Source organism: Lissotriton vulgaris, chromosome 3_2 (assembly GCF_964263255.1).
Source record: "Lissotriton vulgaris chromosome 3_2, aLisVul1.2, whole genome shotgun sequence".
Classification (NCBI taxonomy): domain Eukaryota; kingdom Metazoa; phylum Chordata; class Amphibia; order Caudata; family Salamandridae; genus Lissotriton; species Lissotriton vulgaris.
Window position 1 is genome coordinate 302,303,153 of NC_141690.1, and position 17,954 is coordinate 302,321,106.

At 45.5% G+C, this 17,954-nt stretch overlaps 1 protein-coding gene across 1 annotated transcript in view; it reads right to left on the minus strand.

Moving 5' to 3' along the window:
* The window catches only part of ADRA1D (adrenoceptor alpha 1D), a 295,229-nt gene extending 277,493 nt beyond the window's left edge, over window positions 1-17,736 (minus strand). Inside the window, exon 1 of the mRNA XM_086964588.1 lies at window positions 16,469-17,736. Coding sequence (XP_086820714.1) covers window positions 16,469-17,411 — 943 coding nt within the window. The 5' untranslated portion in view covers window positions 17,412-17,736. The remainder of the gene's footprint in view (window positions 1-16,468) is intronic.
* Between the last annotated feature and the right edge of the window lie 218 nt (window positions 17,737-17,954).

A 17,954-nucleotide genomic window follows, 5' to 3' on the forward strand; every position in this document is an offset into this window, starting at 1 on the left:
CTACATCTGCTTGTGACAGGGTAGGCCACTTTGAAGTTAATCAACTCTTTGGGCCCACCCCCAGACCACCCTCTCAAGGGCACACCAACCCCTCTTCACACAAAAGGAGTTTTATCCTTGCCATCGGAGCAGGTTCACACCTCGTTCACGCCCACTGAAATACGGTTTACTGGCTGGCAGAAAGGCGAGAGACAAATCTCAATTTAGTTTACAGAGACCTCAGGCAGGGTAAAGGTGACTTTTAAAAGTCATTTTTCGAAATATTATTACAAATCCAACTTGGGCTTGTAATAAGTATTTCAAAAATCAAACATTTTGATTCATAACTGCTTCTTAGTCAGAAATAACATTTATTAAACATAATGTTGTATCATGATGCTTTCTTATAGAAGAGCCGACCCTGCTCCAATACAAATTGTGGTGATGTGCTATGTTTAACTGTACCCTTTACATGTCCTACTTTTTAAACACCATGCACCCTGCCTTAGTTGAGAGGAAGGCTTACTTAGGGATTACATACATATTTAAAAGGAGGGTTTTAGGCCTGTCATTCATAGATACAAATGTGAGCCGCTATTAGGAAGGAACGCCCTTGGCATGCTCCTTCCTAATAGTGAGTCGCAAACCTCATTTTGCTCATCTGTAAAATTTCCCGATTGGCAAAATGAGGTTTGTACAAGGCCATGCCCTAAATTGCGTCTGCCCGTTTGCGAGTGCAATTTAGGGTCAAACATCTGGCCCCAAGTGAAGAAATATGAACTGTTGAACTAATACAAAGAAGAGAATCCGGCAGCAGCATGTTTTGGGCATTGTTTTAGAGGGAGTTTGCCAAAACACTAAAGTTAATCATAGGCAAGCACTGATCAGAAGTTGGTTAGTGCTATCTTTTAAGCCCTTCTTGATTTATTCATGGCCAATTATGTCATTTTGAATTTGGATCCAGAGTAAGACCTACCAAGAGATAGGTGGGTGGTGGAAGGTTAATGCAATGTGATGTAGTGATCTTCCAAAATTGCATTTCCGACACCTTCCTAAATTGGAGCAGTTTGTGGAAACCCTGATGGATGCAGATATGTTGCTCCAGATCATGGGTTCATATATGGAAAAAACCTGCTGACTTGTTTTTCGTTTTGACACATCTTAGTCAGACCCCAGTGACACTGCACCTGCTGCACTAATGATAGCTGGATGCAGTCACTGCCTAAAGCTCAATGGGGAGAAACTCAAGATCCTATTATAAAGGAAGGCGGAAAAAGCCTGGAGCCACTCATGGTGGGCTACTTTGTTGGGCCAAACCCTGAAGTATAAGAGAGTACTAAAAATGTTCAGGCTTTCTAATGATTCACTTTCCATGAAGTACCAGGTCAAGTCTGCGTGAGGGAGTTGATTTAGCCTTCTGTGATCTCTGTGAAGGATTTTCCACTCGATTCCTATTGTCGGGCACAAAACCGTTACATACGTCCTCATTATGAGCTAACTGCACCACAGAAATGCTTTGTATGTAAGGATGGCCGACTACCTCTTCACTCAGGTACAACACATGGCTGTCCACCTCTTGTACAATCCTCCTAGACATGACTTTAATCTCCCAGTTCCGAAGCCAGCTACACTTGTTCCCAGTGAGGAAAAGAGTATTATTTAAAGCATTGACTGTGGCGCACTCAGCCTTCTATAAGACAGGTCTGAAATACCTACTGATGACCCAGTACTGCCCTAAAAGATCCCTACCGTTCCGCTGTCTATTCCATTTACCAAGGGCTCGGTGTTGACAGCCAAACATTGGAATGAACCCCCCTTGCCCCTCAGAAGCATTCTGGAAAAAAAAGCTCTATGAAAACAACTGAAAACTTACCTGTTCAAGGGACACGGTGGTTTCACTCCTACCAATAGCTATATGCCTCAGAGCCAGGCACTCTCACAGTTGCTGAATGCTCTACAAATCCCATCATTAATTAATTAATTCATTCATTCATTCATTCATTTAATGTGTTCAAAATGGTAAGGTACAGCTATGTGGTATTCTCATGTTATGACTTTATGTTCCCTTTCACCTTGTAACTAGCCGCTCAGCCAGTGTGAGTGTTCCCTATAGAATATTAGTGTGATTGACATGAGTGGAATGCTTGGGTGCCAGGTGTGGTCAGTTGGAAGGTGGGCTGAGCAGCTAGTAGGCTGCTCCTGGTGAGGCTTGCTGTAACTTCTATTTATGGACCTCATAAATCACATCAAACTCAATTGGGCTATGTCTTCTATGTCTCCTGAACACGTGGCGCCAGCCCACTACAAACTAATTTGTAATCTTCCCACCAGGCCCGGACTGGCCATTGCGGGCACCGGGTAATCCCCCGGTGGGCCGCATGGTTGGGGGCCGGTTTTTGCCCCCTGGGGGCCGTTTTTGTTACAGGGCCGTTATGCTGCAAAAACGGCCCTGTAACAAAAACGGCAAAAAAACGGCCCCGGCACAGAGCGCGGTCGCACCTCCCCATCCTCCCAGGGGGGGGAAGGGGGCCGGCCGAGCTCTTTGCCAGGGCCGGTTCTGGTTCCCAGTCCGGCCCTGCTTCCCACCAGGACTTTGGTTTTGGCCAGTCTGAATTCTCTCCAATGGCTGCCTGTCCGTAAAACTGCTGTTTTCAAACTGCTTTGCCATGTGCATACAATTCTATTTCACAAGGACGGTGGCTCTAAGAAGTAGAATTTCCTACTACACGCCAGTGAGGTCAGCTAGCCAGGCTTTTATTCAAAGCAGGCATATTAGGATGGCACGGACTTGTGGTTGCTCCTTCACCATTAATTGGCAGCCACTCAATAGAATGTCCTTTCCCTCAATCTACATATCACCCCAGTTCTCATGACATCTTGTAAATTGATGAGAACTAGTCTGTTTCCTATCCGAGGCTCTCTGTGTCTGGCTTATAGAAGAGTGTTTGGGTCAGGACTGCTATCTAGCACTGGCAGAACCTTTTGGGGATGAGGGTGGACTTTATAATTGCTGAGAATAATAAATAACTATGGCCCTGAAGCAATGTCACATCCTACGCAAACAGATGATGGGAAATTAAGTCCTCGTGCCTAGCATCTTCTTTTCTGGGAAAACCAGTGATGTCATGGTGGGAAACCAGTGATGTCACGTCCTGTGTAAACCTACGGTCCCACACCCCACCTTTTGCGTCCAGAGCATTGGCTTTGAGAAAGTTCACCTTTTGAGTAAGGTTCATGGATATGCAAACCTAGCAGCATCTTATTGGTCCTTTCTTGATGATGATATATAATCTATATTCAACTTTTTTGAGATGTTATCTAAAGACTTGGAATTAAAACTCAAGTTGTGGGCTTACATGCAAAGTATATTTTGCAGAAATATGTTGTTTTTTTCTACTGGTAAACATCTACTTTTGTTCCTAAACGTTTTCTAGGAACTCCTCAGTTCCTTAACACACAATATGAAATCATTTGGTTTCCACCGGACCAGACTGTGGTCGTATGGGTCTATCATCTTACACAGACTGCAGTCATATGGGTCTATCATCTTACACAGACTGTCGTCGTATGGGTCTATCATCTTACCCAGACTGTCGTCGCATGGGTCTATTATCTTACACAGACTGTGGTCGCATGAGCCTATCATCTTACACAGACTGTGGTTGCATGGGTCTATCATCTTACACAGACTGTGTCTATCATCGCATCCAGACTACGGTTGTACGGGTCTCTCATCTCATGAAGACTGGGATCGTATAGGTTAATCATCTTATCCAGACTGGGTTTTATGGGTCTAGCATTGTATCCATACAGGTTTCTCACCCTAAGAGCTGTTTCTCAGATAAATACTCAGGACACAAACTAGATTTAAATATGAGGTTAAGTGTCTCGCCATCTGCATACTCAATATAGTTTTATTGAATGTCACTTAGGATTTTCTAATACTAAGGTCACAGAAACTAAAATAGGACTACCCTCAATGGGCTATAATTAGTTAGCAATTCGGCAGCCATATTGGAACGGGCAAAAGTTTTGAACAACCAAGCCTACAGAATCATGCCACAGGTATTGACCAATACATGTTAATGAGAGAGGAAGAAACAGAATAAGAAAAAAAACAGAAGGAAGGAGATAAAGAGATAATTAGAGGAGAGAGAAGAAGAAAAAGAATAAGAACTAGAAGAGGGGAAAAAGAAGGAAGGATACTTAAAAGAAGCAGGAAAGAACTCTTACAACATTATTTTCCCTCCCAACATCTCCGTGAATGCAGCTAAGACTTTTAAGCACAACTTAATGAAAAAAAGACAGAGACACTGATCTCAGACCCTTACTTCAACATAAAAAGGGCTCATTAGTCAATGACCTTACATTCTTCACAAGAAAGCCGGCAAAATGACGCTTGACCATAACCGAACTATTGATCACACAGGATATAAAATATACCATACGGTGTTAAGCTTCTGATTGCTCCCGCGCAGAGACTAGGAGCTGCTCTGAATATAACAATCCATAAAAATGGTATGGTAGTAATTCAAGCAACGGAGAAGCCGGCACACACACCTCAACAATTAACAGCAAGATTGTCGGGTGCTGAAAAAGCATGGGGATCGAAGAATAATGACCCCTCTGCCCGACTCTCCACGGGCTAATCGCAATCCGTTTCCAATGCAGGCAGAATTCACACCTTGAACCTTACACCTGACGTTGATCCTGCTCTCCCTCCTGGACATGTTCTCTGAACCTTCCCTCAATCGTAGAGACCCTGCTATTTGACCGATGTCCGGTGGAGCTACTTGTTAGCCGAAGAGGAGATGGGTTGTGGATTCCCCCTCGGCTGTCACCTACCCAGCCGGATTTTGGGCAGACTTTCCTTTGTCTCCCTGTCGTTTCCCCCTCCTACCCTTTCACCCCACCCCTTTCCCCTCTACGCTCCCTTCTTCTCGCCCTCTTCCCCTTTAATGTTTTTCTGTTGAGACCTAGCCATTTGTCCGAAGCCCGGTGGAGCTACCTGATAGCTGAAGTGGATTCCCCCTCGGCCATCACCTACCCAGCCGGACCTTGGACAAACTTTCTCTTCGTCTCTCGCTGTATCTAGACACTACCCCTTTTGCCCTCCCCCCTTTCCTTTCCTCACCCCATTTTCCTTTTCTTCTATGCTCCCAAAAAGTTTTTCTGGTATCTTTTGTAACTATTTTCCCCTCATCTCTACGTCCTGTCTTCCTCCTACCCCTTTACCCTATCCTCTTACCCTTCCTGCTCCATTCACCTTGTCCCCTATGTTCTTCAAATGCTTTTCTTGATACTTATGTAACTTTTAACTGATGTAATGTGCAACAGTATTGTCCCTGATGTAAAGTGCTCTGATTCCATTGGGTCTAGCCAGCGCTACATAATAACTCATTCATTAAATTTGTTCCCCTTTAGTACTCTCTCCCTTTGTCTACCTCCCTAGCTCCTGTCCACTCTCCCCTAAATCTCTCACCTTACCTGCTAGTCTGCCTATCCCCCTGCCCTTTGTGCCCTTTGACTAAGCACTCCTTCTCCACTTGTTGGGGAAAGATCCAATATTTATACTCTGGAGTCTCAGTGAACCCGCTGACAGTGTCCACTGCGCCAAGGGAGCCACTCACAGCTGAGGTATGGTATGGCACCCCTTGCCAAACCACTCCCTCTCCCCTTTTTGGGGAAGGATCCAGTATGTAGGCATTGGAGTCTCGGAGACCCCTCTGAGAGAGTCCACTACGTAAAGGGAGCCTCCTGCAACAGAGATAGGGAAGTGATACCACTTCCCCTGGGATCACAGCTTACTGGATTTTGGACGTTGCTTTGACTCGTCTACCGGTTTGTGCCCCCGTCGCCCTTCCCCTTCTTTTTCCATGCGATGTCTTTCACTGCCCCTCCTCTTTCCCACCTTCATTACCTGTCTACTTCCCCAGCTCCTGCCCCCCTCCCCCGAATCTATCCCCTTGCTTGCTTTTCCCCTTTCGCAATTGTGCCTATTGGTTATCTTACAAGTAACTATGATGCCATGCTCTAATAACTGTGTTGACTGCACGAATTACGAGACGCCGGTACCTTATTGACGGCACTTACTGTTCTACTCTCATTGAAAATTCGGACGTTTGGCACATCTTTGATACATGATTTCCTTATTTATTGAAAACATTTTGAAACTCAAGTGGGAAGACCAATCTGAAGCTGTGCCATATAGAAATATTTAATTTAAGCCCTGAAGAAGTCCGGTCACGGATGAAACGCGTTGGCTATTGGTTTTAATCTTCAACTGTGAATAAAAGAATTGCTTAAAGAAGAAATCTGACTTTGGATATTCTTGGGAGAACAATTGGAGTTTATGTGACTATCGGCCTGATTCATCATGCCGAAATCGGCTCGCAAAGGGCCAGATTCTGAGAATCTGGCCCTTTGCGAGTGCGATTTTTGCATTTGGGATTCAACATCCCAAATGCAAAAATCGCTAATTGCGATCTCGCAATTTTGCGAGGAATTACATTCAAGGAATCTCTATTTTTTGCGAATTCGCAATTTCTGGCCGCAATTTACCGCGAGGTCAGACCTCGTGGTAAACTGCGAAAACTCTGAAAAATGCATTTAAACGCATTTTTCTGAGTTGCATGTTACACACACACATATCCTTTGGACATGTGTGTGTGCAACACCTGTGTAAAATTTCATTTGAGGGGTGCTACAGGGTGTCCTTTGGACACCCCTGGCACCCTTCAAATCGCTATCTTATTTGCGATTAGCAAATTGCTAATCGCAAATAAGGAATACTCCCCATTCATTCCTATGGGCCTCTTGGCCCATAGAAATGAACGGCGAGTTATTCCTTATTTGCGATTAGCAATTTGCTAATCGCAAATAAGGAATATGTAAGAATCGCATTTCTTTATGCAATTTCTACATGAATCCCGTTTTGCGAGTCCTTAATAGCGATTCGCTATGAATCGCTATTAGGGGCTCGCAAAACGGGAGAATGATGAATCAGGCTGTATATGCATTAAAGCATTTACACTGTATTACTTATTGTTGAGGTGTGCAGGGTCATCTTGTGCAAACTGTGTAACCTTTATAACGATGTAACCTGTAAGTATGATCTGATACTCATGAAAAGCGCTTTGTCACCTCCGGGTCTAGCCAGCGCTATATAAAACCTTTAAAATAAATAAATAGACTAGTGTGTTCCTATTATACTTAATACAAACCCAACAGCAGCACCTAGTGTATGAGGGCATGAGGTAAATGCAAAGCATTGTGACTTGATGCCATGTTGGTTAGCATGTGCAGCGGGTTTCACCCAACCCGAGGACCAATCCCCACAAACCGCTCTATACAGCGCCCACCTCGGTCTTAGATTGAATGGACCCAGTGAAGCCAACACTGCTCCCTGACCAAAGCAAGTTGTTATTTAAAGGCAAACCCCTGCGCAGCATTTTTCATTCTCTTGGTACTTTTAAGAAGTTGTGCTGACCAGATGATTTTGATGTTGAATCGCATACTGAAATAATCAAGCTGCTTTACAGTCTTCAATCAACATTTATCTAAAGTTGAGCTGTGAGGTATACAGTCCCTCTGTTGAGTGTCATTTACATTTGCACCAAGACATTTTCTCTCTCTCTCTTTCTCTCTCTCTCTCTCTCTCTCTCTCTCTCTCTCTCTCTCTCTCTCTCTCTATCTCACTCTCTCTCTCGACACTGTTTCCTGTCCTGGGCTTTTCTGTGGTAGCCTAATGCATTCTGGGTGTTGTAGTCTTATTGTGCTTCTATTGATGTGGCATTTGACTGCAATACCTGGGATCAGTGATTTGCAAGTGAAAACGCCAGGACTGGGACAGTGTCCATGATGACCTTGAATGAGGTGGTCATCCTAATCAGCATGCAACAAACACTGCACTGGTCCAGCATCTTCCAATGGGCAATCAGCATTATTTTATCTCAGAGAGAAGTTAACGTCATTAATAAAATATTACATGAAGCAGGTGCCAGCAAACAACCATGGATAATGCACTTTGGGGCATCAAACCAGTCAGTAGGCTTCCTTTGTGACTGGTATATGGCTTTAATCAAGCTACCTTTGACTATATTATTCAGCAGAGTTCATTCCGCTCGTTTAGGGTAATGGCTGCGTCAGCATGGAACTCCCTGCCTGTTGAAATCCGCTTGCTGGAGGACCTTCTGACCTTTCGGAGGGCTATAAAAACCTTCTTGTTTTAGCTGTTTCTTAGTTTCTGTTTTTAGCCTCTTGTTGTGTTACGTGCTACCTTGTCTCTGCGCCAGGACGCTCCTTGGCTGGAGTATCTGTGCGCACAATAAATAGTCGTAACATAACATAACATAACATAACATTCAACAGGGACCAGTCCATATTATAAACAACCATGAATAATTCAGGAAATCCACAGTCTTCCATTGGAAAGTTTGACAAACCTTATGAATAAGACCAGCATATGGAGACCTTTATTCACTGTTTTGCAAGCATATCTGAAGCCTGTCTAGCATTGGATGATTAAATTACATTTTCCCAAATGATTCTGCAACCTGTCAACCAAATGTTTTCAGCAAAGCTTTTACCAACTGGCCACCAATGGAATGAGTACAGTGTTACTGTGTAACATTCGGTTCCCCTTTCAGAAAACAAAGACTATGTTTGTTTTCACCAATGGTGTCAATACCTGTCCGGATGTGTTCACCTAATTACAAAAGCTGGTAGGGAGCTGCAGGAACTGAAAATAGATAGGTTCCTTAGAAGCCTGCATATGACGTGTGGTGTTCACACCTTCCTCTTTCCCTAATCGACAGCCAAAATGATCCTACTGAGGGTATAAAATATGATAACCTTGTGTTGAAAGTGTAGATCAAAATCTTTATGCCACTACAAGGTAGTCCCCAAATCAAGAACCCTTGAAAAGTGATATGGGTTAAAATATTTACAATGCATGGTGTACAAATCATCAAACGTAATTTAAATTGTGCCCACTCATTTATTACTTCATTCTTTTTTACATTTCCAAAGATAGTTAAAAGGAAATCTCTGAATTCTCCCCTTATATTAATATATAGTAATCTCTCCTTACAAATACTGAAATACAGATCCTGTCACATTGCATCAATGCACACTAGAGAACATTATATTCATCCAGTTGCAACTTAGCATTATGTAAACAATGATCTTTAGAATATCCGTTCGTGCAGCGTTTCAGGGGTGTGGGTCAATATCCGCCACCCTCCACTGGACTTCCAATTTCATGGATCAATGAGGGAAAAACTATAGTGACATTTTTTAGGCAAAATTTACAACATACAAACAAACAAGTTTGGGGACAACATTGTAGCGTTTCGATGGTTTACTCTGTCAACTTAGTAATTAAAGAGTAGCTCTCTTGTTTCCTATATTGATTAAAAATTGATGACGTCAATTCTAACCTTGGTCTTCAGGTGAATTGCCATCTGTGGATTCCCTCCCACTATTCACCAAAGACTATGTGTCAATTTACAGATTATCCTTTAAATAAGTGCAATGTGAAGAGATATGCAGAGATGTCCCTTGGAATATAGTCTCAGATGACCTAGAACATGCTCAACATGGCCCTGGGAGCATCAACAAAGGATCTGCTCTTCAGCAATCAGTTGACAACTGAACACTTCAAAGATGGCTTCACATGATTGGAGTGCTGTAGGAGTGGAGGTGTGAAGCCTATGGTTGGGTCAATACTGCAGACAACTAAAGGCCACCTGGAGACTCCTCTTCATTTAAAGAGAATGTTGAAAAAAAAGCTCCTGCAAAACTTTTTCCGATCAAAATAATCTCTGGGAGACAGTTTTGCTATTATGGCAAACCACACAACCCTTGATAAGGATGTATCTTACAATCACAGCACTTTGCCAGTGGAATTATAAAAAAGATTTGGGCGCACAGCAGGTGGGATTATGACCCTTCTATCAACTCAAATTGTGAAGGATGTGGTGTCCTTAAGCGTAAAATGTAAATGGTGGCTTGCATGTAGGATATCTCTGTATGCGTCAGACAAAAAGTGTGAAAAAAGGGTCCTTGTAAATGTACATATGCAATGGGGGAGGCTTCAGGAGTATGGGGCCGAGATGGGGTATTTCAAAGAAGATATCGATACCTTATGTGAAAAATAGGGCTGGGACATGATTTTAATATTGGGAGATTTCATCTATAAATTGAACCCGAATAAGCTAGATCCTTGTTTAACGAAGTATTGGAAGCCTGTGAAATAATGTTGGCTGGTTTCCCAGTCTGTAACCCCTCAAGACAAGATATAAACTTAGGAAAGTATTTGGGGACAAAGGGTCTATTCTGCCTGAATGGTAGGTTAGATACAGATTACCCGGCTAAGAAAACATTTGAAATAGGCACACAAAGCTGCCCTGTAGACTATGATTTGACCCTAGCCTGGAATGTTCCACTAATCAAGGGGTTCTGGGTATGTTAAAGGGAAGGTAGCGACCATAACCCCTTAGAGATTGAGGTCTCAAGAGGGAAATTGAGCACACAAGATACAGTAATCCCACAACAAGTAGAGTATCCAAGGCGAGTGACAACGAGATTAACTGAAAAATACATAGCAAAACTGGCAAAATTACAACAGGGGTTAGATTTGGGAAGCACCAGAGGGCAGAATCTGGAATGGCTTGAGAGAAAAATCAAACAGGTAGTGCAATGCCTTCAAGATAAATTAAAAAATAAGAAAACAAGGGCGATAAAGCAACAAACATTTCCGGTAAGGCAAGCCAAGTGGTTCTCCAAAGAATGGTTAAAGAAGAAAAGGGAGATAAGGAGAGAAGCATGAATCCTTAGAGTAAAATATGATTTGGATAGGTGTATAAATCTTTAAAAATTGAGAAGTGAATACAAAGCATTGGTTAGAAGTTTGAAAATAATCCACAAAGAGAAATGCTGGGATAACTTGTTAGAAACCATTGAAACAAGAAATATACAGAAGTTCTGGAAGCTGATACAGTCAGCATCTGAGCAACCAGCTGGGGCCATGAATTGTGTGGTAGAAGAAGCGGAATGGGAGGAATATTTGAAGGAATTGTATTTAGCACACCCGAAGGAGGAGAAACGCTGCATTGGGGTGGGCTAGGGGAAGACTTAAAAATAGACTTCACAGTAGAGAATGTGAAGAATACCATAAAGAAGTTACAGCTAACCAGAGCAGCAGGACCCGATAACCTCCCAGCTATAATAATAAAGTTCCAATTACAGTGGTGGGCTGAATTTCTGTCACATATCTTTTTAGCTATTTTAGATTCAGGAAGAATCCCAAAGAATTGGAAGGGTGTGGTAATTAGACCTGTGCATAAGAAGGGCGATCTGAAAGCCCCGAAAAATTATAGAGTGATTAATCTGCGGGACATAGGGGAGAAAATCTTTGCAAAAATAATATTAGGTAGACTGAAGGATTGGGTGGAGCAGTGGTCGATTGTGCCGGTAGAACAGGTTGGCTTCAAGTAAGGAGACTCCACCATTGACCATTGCTTCGCCCTATGGGCAGTGGCACAGAAGTTAATTGAACATAGAGGGAAGTTATGTTGCTGCTTTGTGGACTTCCGGGCAGCATTTGAACTTGTGTACCGTAAATGTTTATGGGAGACTTTGAAAATGTATTATATCCTGGAAGGTCTGCTGGTCATAATTCAAGAACTACACAGAGGGAACTGGGCGCAGATCATCAAGGACACGGTGGGGTCCTTGACATCAAAAATAGCTATTGAGAACGGTCTGAGACAAGGCTGTGTGCTGGCCCCCTTACTCTTTGCCATTTTCCTATCAGATGTGCCCCCAAACGTGGAGGTTGATATAAGTGCCAGCCCGAAAATGAATGGTAAACAACTATCAGGCCTATTATATGCAGATGACTTAGTAATTTTTGTTCAGACCGAGATAGGACTTCAAAGGAAGCTAAATGCCTTCAGGGAGTACTGTGTGTCAACGTACTTAACTGTAAATTAGGATAAAACCAAAATGTTATGCTTTGGTAAAAGAGACCCCAGTTGTAGCTAGTTTTTGGGCCCATTAAAATTAGAAATTGTGAGTGAATACAAATACCTTGTGGGTCTGGTTTGATAGTTCCCTAAAGTGGCACACACATTTAGAAGCCCTTTATATCGGTATGTGGGTTGAAAAAATTTAACCGGGACTATGAGGAGATGTCCTATAGACCGTTGTTAAAGGCCAGTAGGGCAATGATCCCCCCCACCCCCCAAGTATTGTATGGAGCGGAAGTTCTCTATCTAAGTGGTAAGAATGGTTGGGATTCACAGATCAGTGTAATCGATGCTTATAATTATAAAGTGGATAGGTGGAATATAGTTGAGGAGGAGTCTGTAATTGGGGGAAAGTTAATTTGTTTTTAGTCTGTAGAATCCTGTTCGAGGGTGCAAAGGTATTCACACAAAAGTTGCCAAATATCTCTGGGGCGAGACTTAGGGGATGTAGGAGGGCTTAGACTTCGTTAACGTTGCCACAATACATCATGCTTTTAAGCGACTCTGAGGAAATGGGTATTTTGTTGCTGCCCCAATGGAGCGTGATCTCACGATTGGATGCTAAGAAGGCCTTTGAGGTGAGTCGGCGTAAGGAGCATGGTATGTTCTTGGTGCACCCCAAAAGGGCCAGGAGAGGATCGGGTGCAAGCTCTAGATCTGTCATAGTTCAGACTTGGGTACAGACAGAAGCCCAATATACAGATGCCACTGGGGCCGTACAGGTTAGGTGCGCAAAATCTGCTCCCAGTGAAGGGCACTTTAGACAGAGGTCGGACCTAGTGGGGGCCAATTTGAATATATCTGATGGGGAGAGGTAAATGCAATGGAGACATTTAAAATTTAACAGATAATGCCTATGGTTAATTGAAATACATTGAATCTGTGAGCAGCAGTATGACCATATCTTATCGGTATGGGGTATTCCCAATTCCTTCGCCCATACTGCCCATACACGTGTAGTAGTGTCAGGTTTCATGGTAATGCACAGATGGTACAGTCTAGAGGTTATACAGTCACTATCCACGTCTGACAACAAGAGTGTCAGAGGTGAAAAATCCTCGGGGGAAGTAGGTAAGAAGGGAGAAGATATCGTAGAGTGTTGTGCAGTCTCTGAAAAATAGAGTGGTCCATGTACGAGAAGTCGTGCAAACGGGTGTCTACCATTGGTTGCACAAAATGGCCATCAGAGAAATGTCCCCAATGGTGAATATGTTATGGCGGCTGAGTGTACGCTGTGCTAACTTTTCACGTGTGAGTTGGAGCCAAGGGTTATTGTGAAGTGGAAGGACAGGGGAGTAAAGAGGATCGCCACCCAATGTCCTCCGAAGTCTACGTCATACACAACAGGTTGTGGACACAGATTGAATGTGGTTGGCATCCAATGGGATGCCCTTCGGCAGGATCAATGAGAGTGAGAGAACACCGAATTGGTCCCGCTCTGGTCTGGGTGGTACCATCGATGTGTATATTGACACTGGGCAGCATGGTGGCATAGATCAAGATCGGGAATCCCAAATCAGTCCCGGTCATCAGGGAGAGTGAGAGTACCCCAACGGACACGGGGACGACCGCCAGCCCAAACAAGGCGCAAGAGGAGACGGCACAAAGAATGAAAGAAGGTCTGGATAGTGGAATAGGAATGTTTAGGAAAAGGTATAAAAAACGGGGAAGTACATAGAAAGGGGTACTTTAATCCAGAGGTCTACTTGCGTGGCAAGGTCTGCCATTGCTGGGCCCTAAATAAGCTGTAATATTGGATCCTTGTCTCTGTGGGGCCGAATGTCTAAATATTTGGGGCCATCTGCTGCCCATGTGAAGGGGTCATCTGTAAGTGCGGGGTGTGCACAGTCTGTCAAAGGGCAAATCAAACCTAGGCACAGGTGCACCACAAAATACAAGAGATAAAGCAAATAGAAGTCGAAATGATAACGAGAGCAAGGCTCCTCAATTTTGATCTCTTTATTCTGTTGCGTGGTAGAGACAAACAGCCTGTTTTGACTTGTATTTGCTTTATCTCTTGTTTTTGTGGTGCACCTGTGCTTATATTTGAATTGTTGAGTTCCTGTTGGAACTAGCACTGTGATGGTGGGTGCTGTTCGGTGTGCACACATACCCCTATAGTGATAGAAGGGGGTTTATTAAAGGAGTAATTGTAGGTTAGGTGCTGACACTAAGAAGGGTCCACTGTCCTTTCGGGTTCTGCTACTATCTGTCAAAGGGCAACGTTCTGACTTGGTCCAGTTAATCTAGAGCACGAGCCTATGCAGACCTTAATACAAAAGTAATGTCAACTTTTTAAATTGGAAACTTGCATTTAAATCATTGGGCTTTTCGGGCTGAATTGTGATGTTTCTCTCTTTTGGGATTTTCTAATAATGTGCGACATTGTTTCCCTTATTATGTGTGTCGTTCACGGTGACAGTTAAGAAACGTAAATGTGTTAGGATGTTGTACTACTAGTCTGTCTTACCACTTCCCGTGAATTGCACAAAGTGTAGTGTCTTGTCAGTGTTATTTACACATCTATCATTTTGTGATTCACGTATTACCCCTCAATTGGTTGAAAAAGATGCACAACTTGTGGAAGGGGGCAGGAAAAAAACCAGTGTGTGCCTCGTTTGGATATAGTTCCACAGCCACCCCCGAAAAGCCCCCCCCCCCCCCCCCCCCCCCTCAGGCAGACGTATACGTTATTGAAGGTGTGAAATGTTCTAACCTTGACTCTCAGCTTCGCTCCCAGACCGACGGGTCTCGTGATGGAGCCAGTGGTCCCCCTGTGTTTCTGTCTATCCAATGCCGTGCGCTGTCATATTGACACTTTCTTCATTCGTCGGTAATCTGGTCCCAAGGGGGCCACGTTGCTCTTTTGATAGCGCTTTTTTCTTACATGATTCTCCAACAATATATAAAGGGCCGGATGTATCAAAGGTGTTAACCCATGCTGTGCCTATGGGAAAATGTGTTCGTACATATGGCCCAAAGTCCTTTAGTCCTGTTGGAGCTGCGCTGCGTGAAATACACGATAGCGCCTCATCAGGGGCAGTAAGCGCTATGCAAATGCCAATATAATATAATGCGCATTGGATGTGTCTATGAACATATAAATTAACCCAGGACAGCCGGGGTGGGTGAGTTGGGAACAGATCCGCGTTTTATAATCTAAATGTGCAAATAAAGGTGTAAATCGAGCACCACTCGTCTCCAGGAGCCTTGCTTGCTTCTGTGGTCCCTCCCACCTTGACTGCATGCCTGGAGCCTCGCTGCCTGGTCCAGCCTGCTGCAGGGATGCTTGGCTGGGACTTGGATGAGTGAGTAAAGGCACCCGGGGTGGTAATTAAAGACGCAGTAGCAGCGCCATGTCTGATTTCGATGGACAATAAATACATTGTGGTGAATACATGGTCCCACCCCGCCTCCACACCCCTAAATTATGGGCTTTTCTTTCTGCGAAATCTTGCAATTTTTACCGATACCTTTTTACTAGCTGTTCAAAAGTTTTGCTTTTGAACGTGTGCAGGTAGTTACGGTAAAACAAGTCTCTGCAACAGGTGAAAACTTGTACAGACAAAAGAAAAGTTGCCACGTAGGTGTTAAATGCAGACTTCAATTCCCACCGGCTTCACCTCTAACCCTGGGTTCGGGAGGAGTGCGCTGCCCGGCGTAAAGCGCTTCAATGCCTAGCCAGGATTAGTGAACGCTATGAATTGAATCGCGATATTTTCTGGCAATGATTGCACGCGGGTCGCGATGGGAAACACGATGAAGCGGAAGTGTTGAAGTTTCGATGAGAGGCTGGCCGGGAATCAGCCAGGAAGAGGGCGGAACGGGCAGGAGGATGCATAGATGAAATGAGACAACGGGACGACAGAGGGGGACAAAGGGATGGGCGAGTGGATGGACAGATTGAACGATGATGACCCCTAAAAAATAACTGGAAACAAATAGACGGATGAATAGCTGCAGAAAGAGACACACGAAAGAGGGGACAGGTGGGTGGATGGACGGACTGACGGACAGATGAACGGACGGATGGAGAACTCTTCTCAAGCTCGCACAAGTACATTAAAAAAGTAGCTACATAAATAAATATGTGCAAGAGACAGGTATAAAAGTTACACGGTGACACATTCGGTGTTTGACTTGTCGAAATAAATGGAGGATTTTGTTACACATGTTGCTGTAAGTGAGGTTGGTGATATCGCAGATGGTACAGTGATGCCCAGGTGTAGGATTGAATGGACGCACGTTTGACATTTCGCACCCATTGACATGTTTGCCACAGACATAATTTAACACCGCAAACCACTGAACCCGCCTTGTGTTGTTTAATGAGGTTTGGAGAGGTTTAGTGCACCGCCCGTGTAAGTTGCACCTGTATGTTAAACTCCCCTGACTTTGTTGAAGCTGCGTCCACAGGTGGCGGCTGCGCGCGCGGCGCGGCGGGCATCATCACCTACCTAGCGGCAGCACGAAGAAGAAGGGGAACCAGCAGAGGATGAAGACGCCCACCACGATGGCCAGCGTCTTGGCCGCCTTCTTCTCGCGGGAGAACTTGAGCAGGCGCACGGAGAGCGAGCTGCGGAAGGTGTGGCCGGCCTTGGCCCGGGACAGCGACTCCTCCAGCACGCTGCGGCAGTGGATGCGCAGCACCACCTCCATGGACTTGCTGCGCTCCCGCTTGACGCCCGCCTCCAGGCTGCGCGTGGTGCGCCGGGCCACCACGTAGATCTGGAAGTACATGACCAAGATCACAAGCAGCGGCAGGTAGAAGGAGCAGAGCGACGAGAAGAGCACGTAGCCGGGCTCCTCGGTGATGCTGCAGACGCTCTCGTCCGGCGGAGGGGCCTCCTTCCAGCCCAGCAGGGGCCCGATGGAGATGACCATGGAGGACAGCCAGAGCAGCACCAGGATCACCGCGGCCTTGCGCTCCGTCATGATGGTCGGGTACTTGAGCGAGTACTTGACGCCGATGTACCTGTCGATGGAGATGATGCACAGGCTCATGATGGAGGCCGTGCAGCACAGGACGTCCACCGCCGCCCAGATGTTGCAGAAGATGCGCCCGAAGGCCCAGAAGCCCAGCACCTCCAGGGTGGCCGAGAAGGGCAGTACCGTGGTGCTGAGCAGCAGGTCGGCCATGGCCAGGTTGACGATGAAGTAGTTGGTGACCGTCTGCAGGTGCCTGTTGAAGGCCACCGACAGGATGACCAGAATGTTGCCCACGATGGCGAAGATGATGAAGACGGCCAGGAAGACGCCCACCCCGATGGCCTGCGGGTCCAGGGGCAGCAGGGCCCCGAGGGTGCCGTTGTTCTCCGAGGCGTTCCCGGCCAGGGAGGAAGGGTCGGGCTCCGGACGGCTCCCATTCACGCTGGCATTCCCAAAATCGGCAAAAGTCATTTTAACATGGTCAGGAGAAAGTCGGTGCCAAACGAATGTTCGGGTGGGCGGCAGGCATCCTCGCTGCCCTGCCCTCTCCCCGCTATAAGAAGTTGGGTACCGAGGTCCGCGGATCTGGAGACGCAAAAGTGCGCACAGAAGACGGCTTCATTGCGCATCCATCACAGAGCTGCTACTCGGTCAGTTAGTGGAGGAACTGCGCTGCTCCCCTGGGTGGCGCGCCATGCCCTCCTGGGACTTCGGGAGTACCCGCTTTCAACTGGTGGCATCGCCCGGCTGAGGAGAATCCCTGCCTGTGTGTGAGCATCACTGGAAGCGCGAACAGCCCAGCACCGGCTGCGCCCGCCCCTCCCTCCCCGAGCCAGCACATGGCAGCAAGTGCACCTCGCAGCAGCGGCTCTCCATCGCGCTGTGCCCTCTGTCCCTCCCGCCTTGATTCCTTCTCCCCGGTGCCTGCCGGCAAAGGATGGTTCATAAACACAGAAAGGAAGCTGTCCCCTCAACTCCAAACCCCCTCGCGCCCCGAAGTCTCCTCCCTTCTCC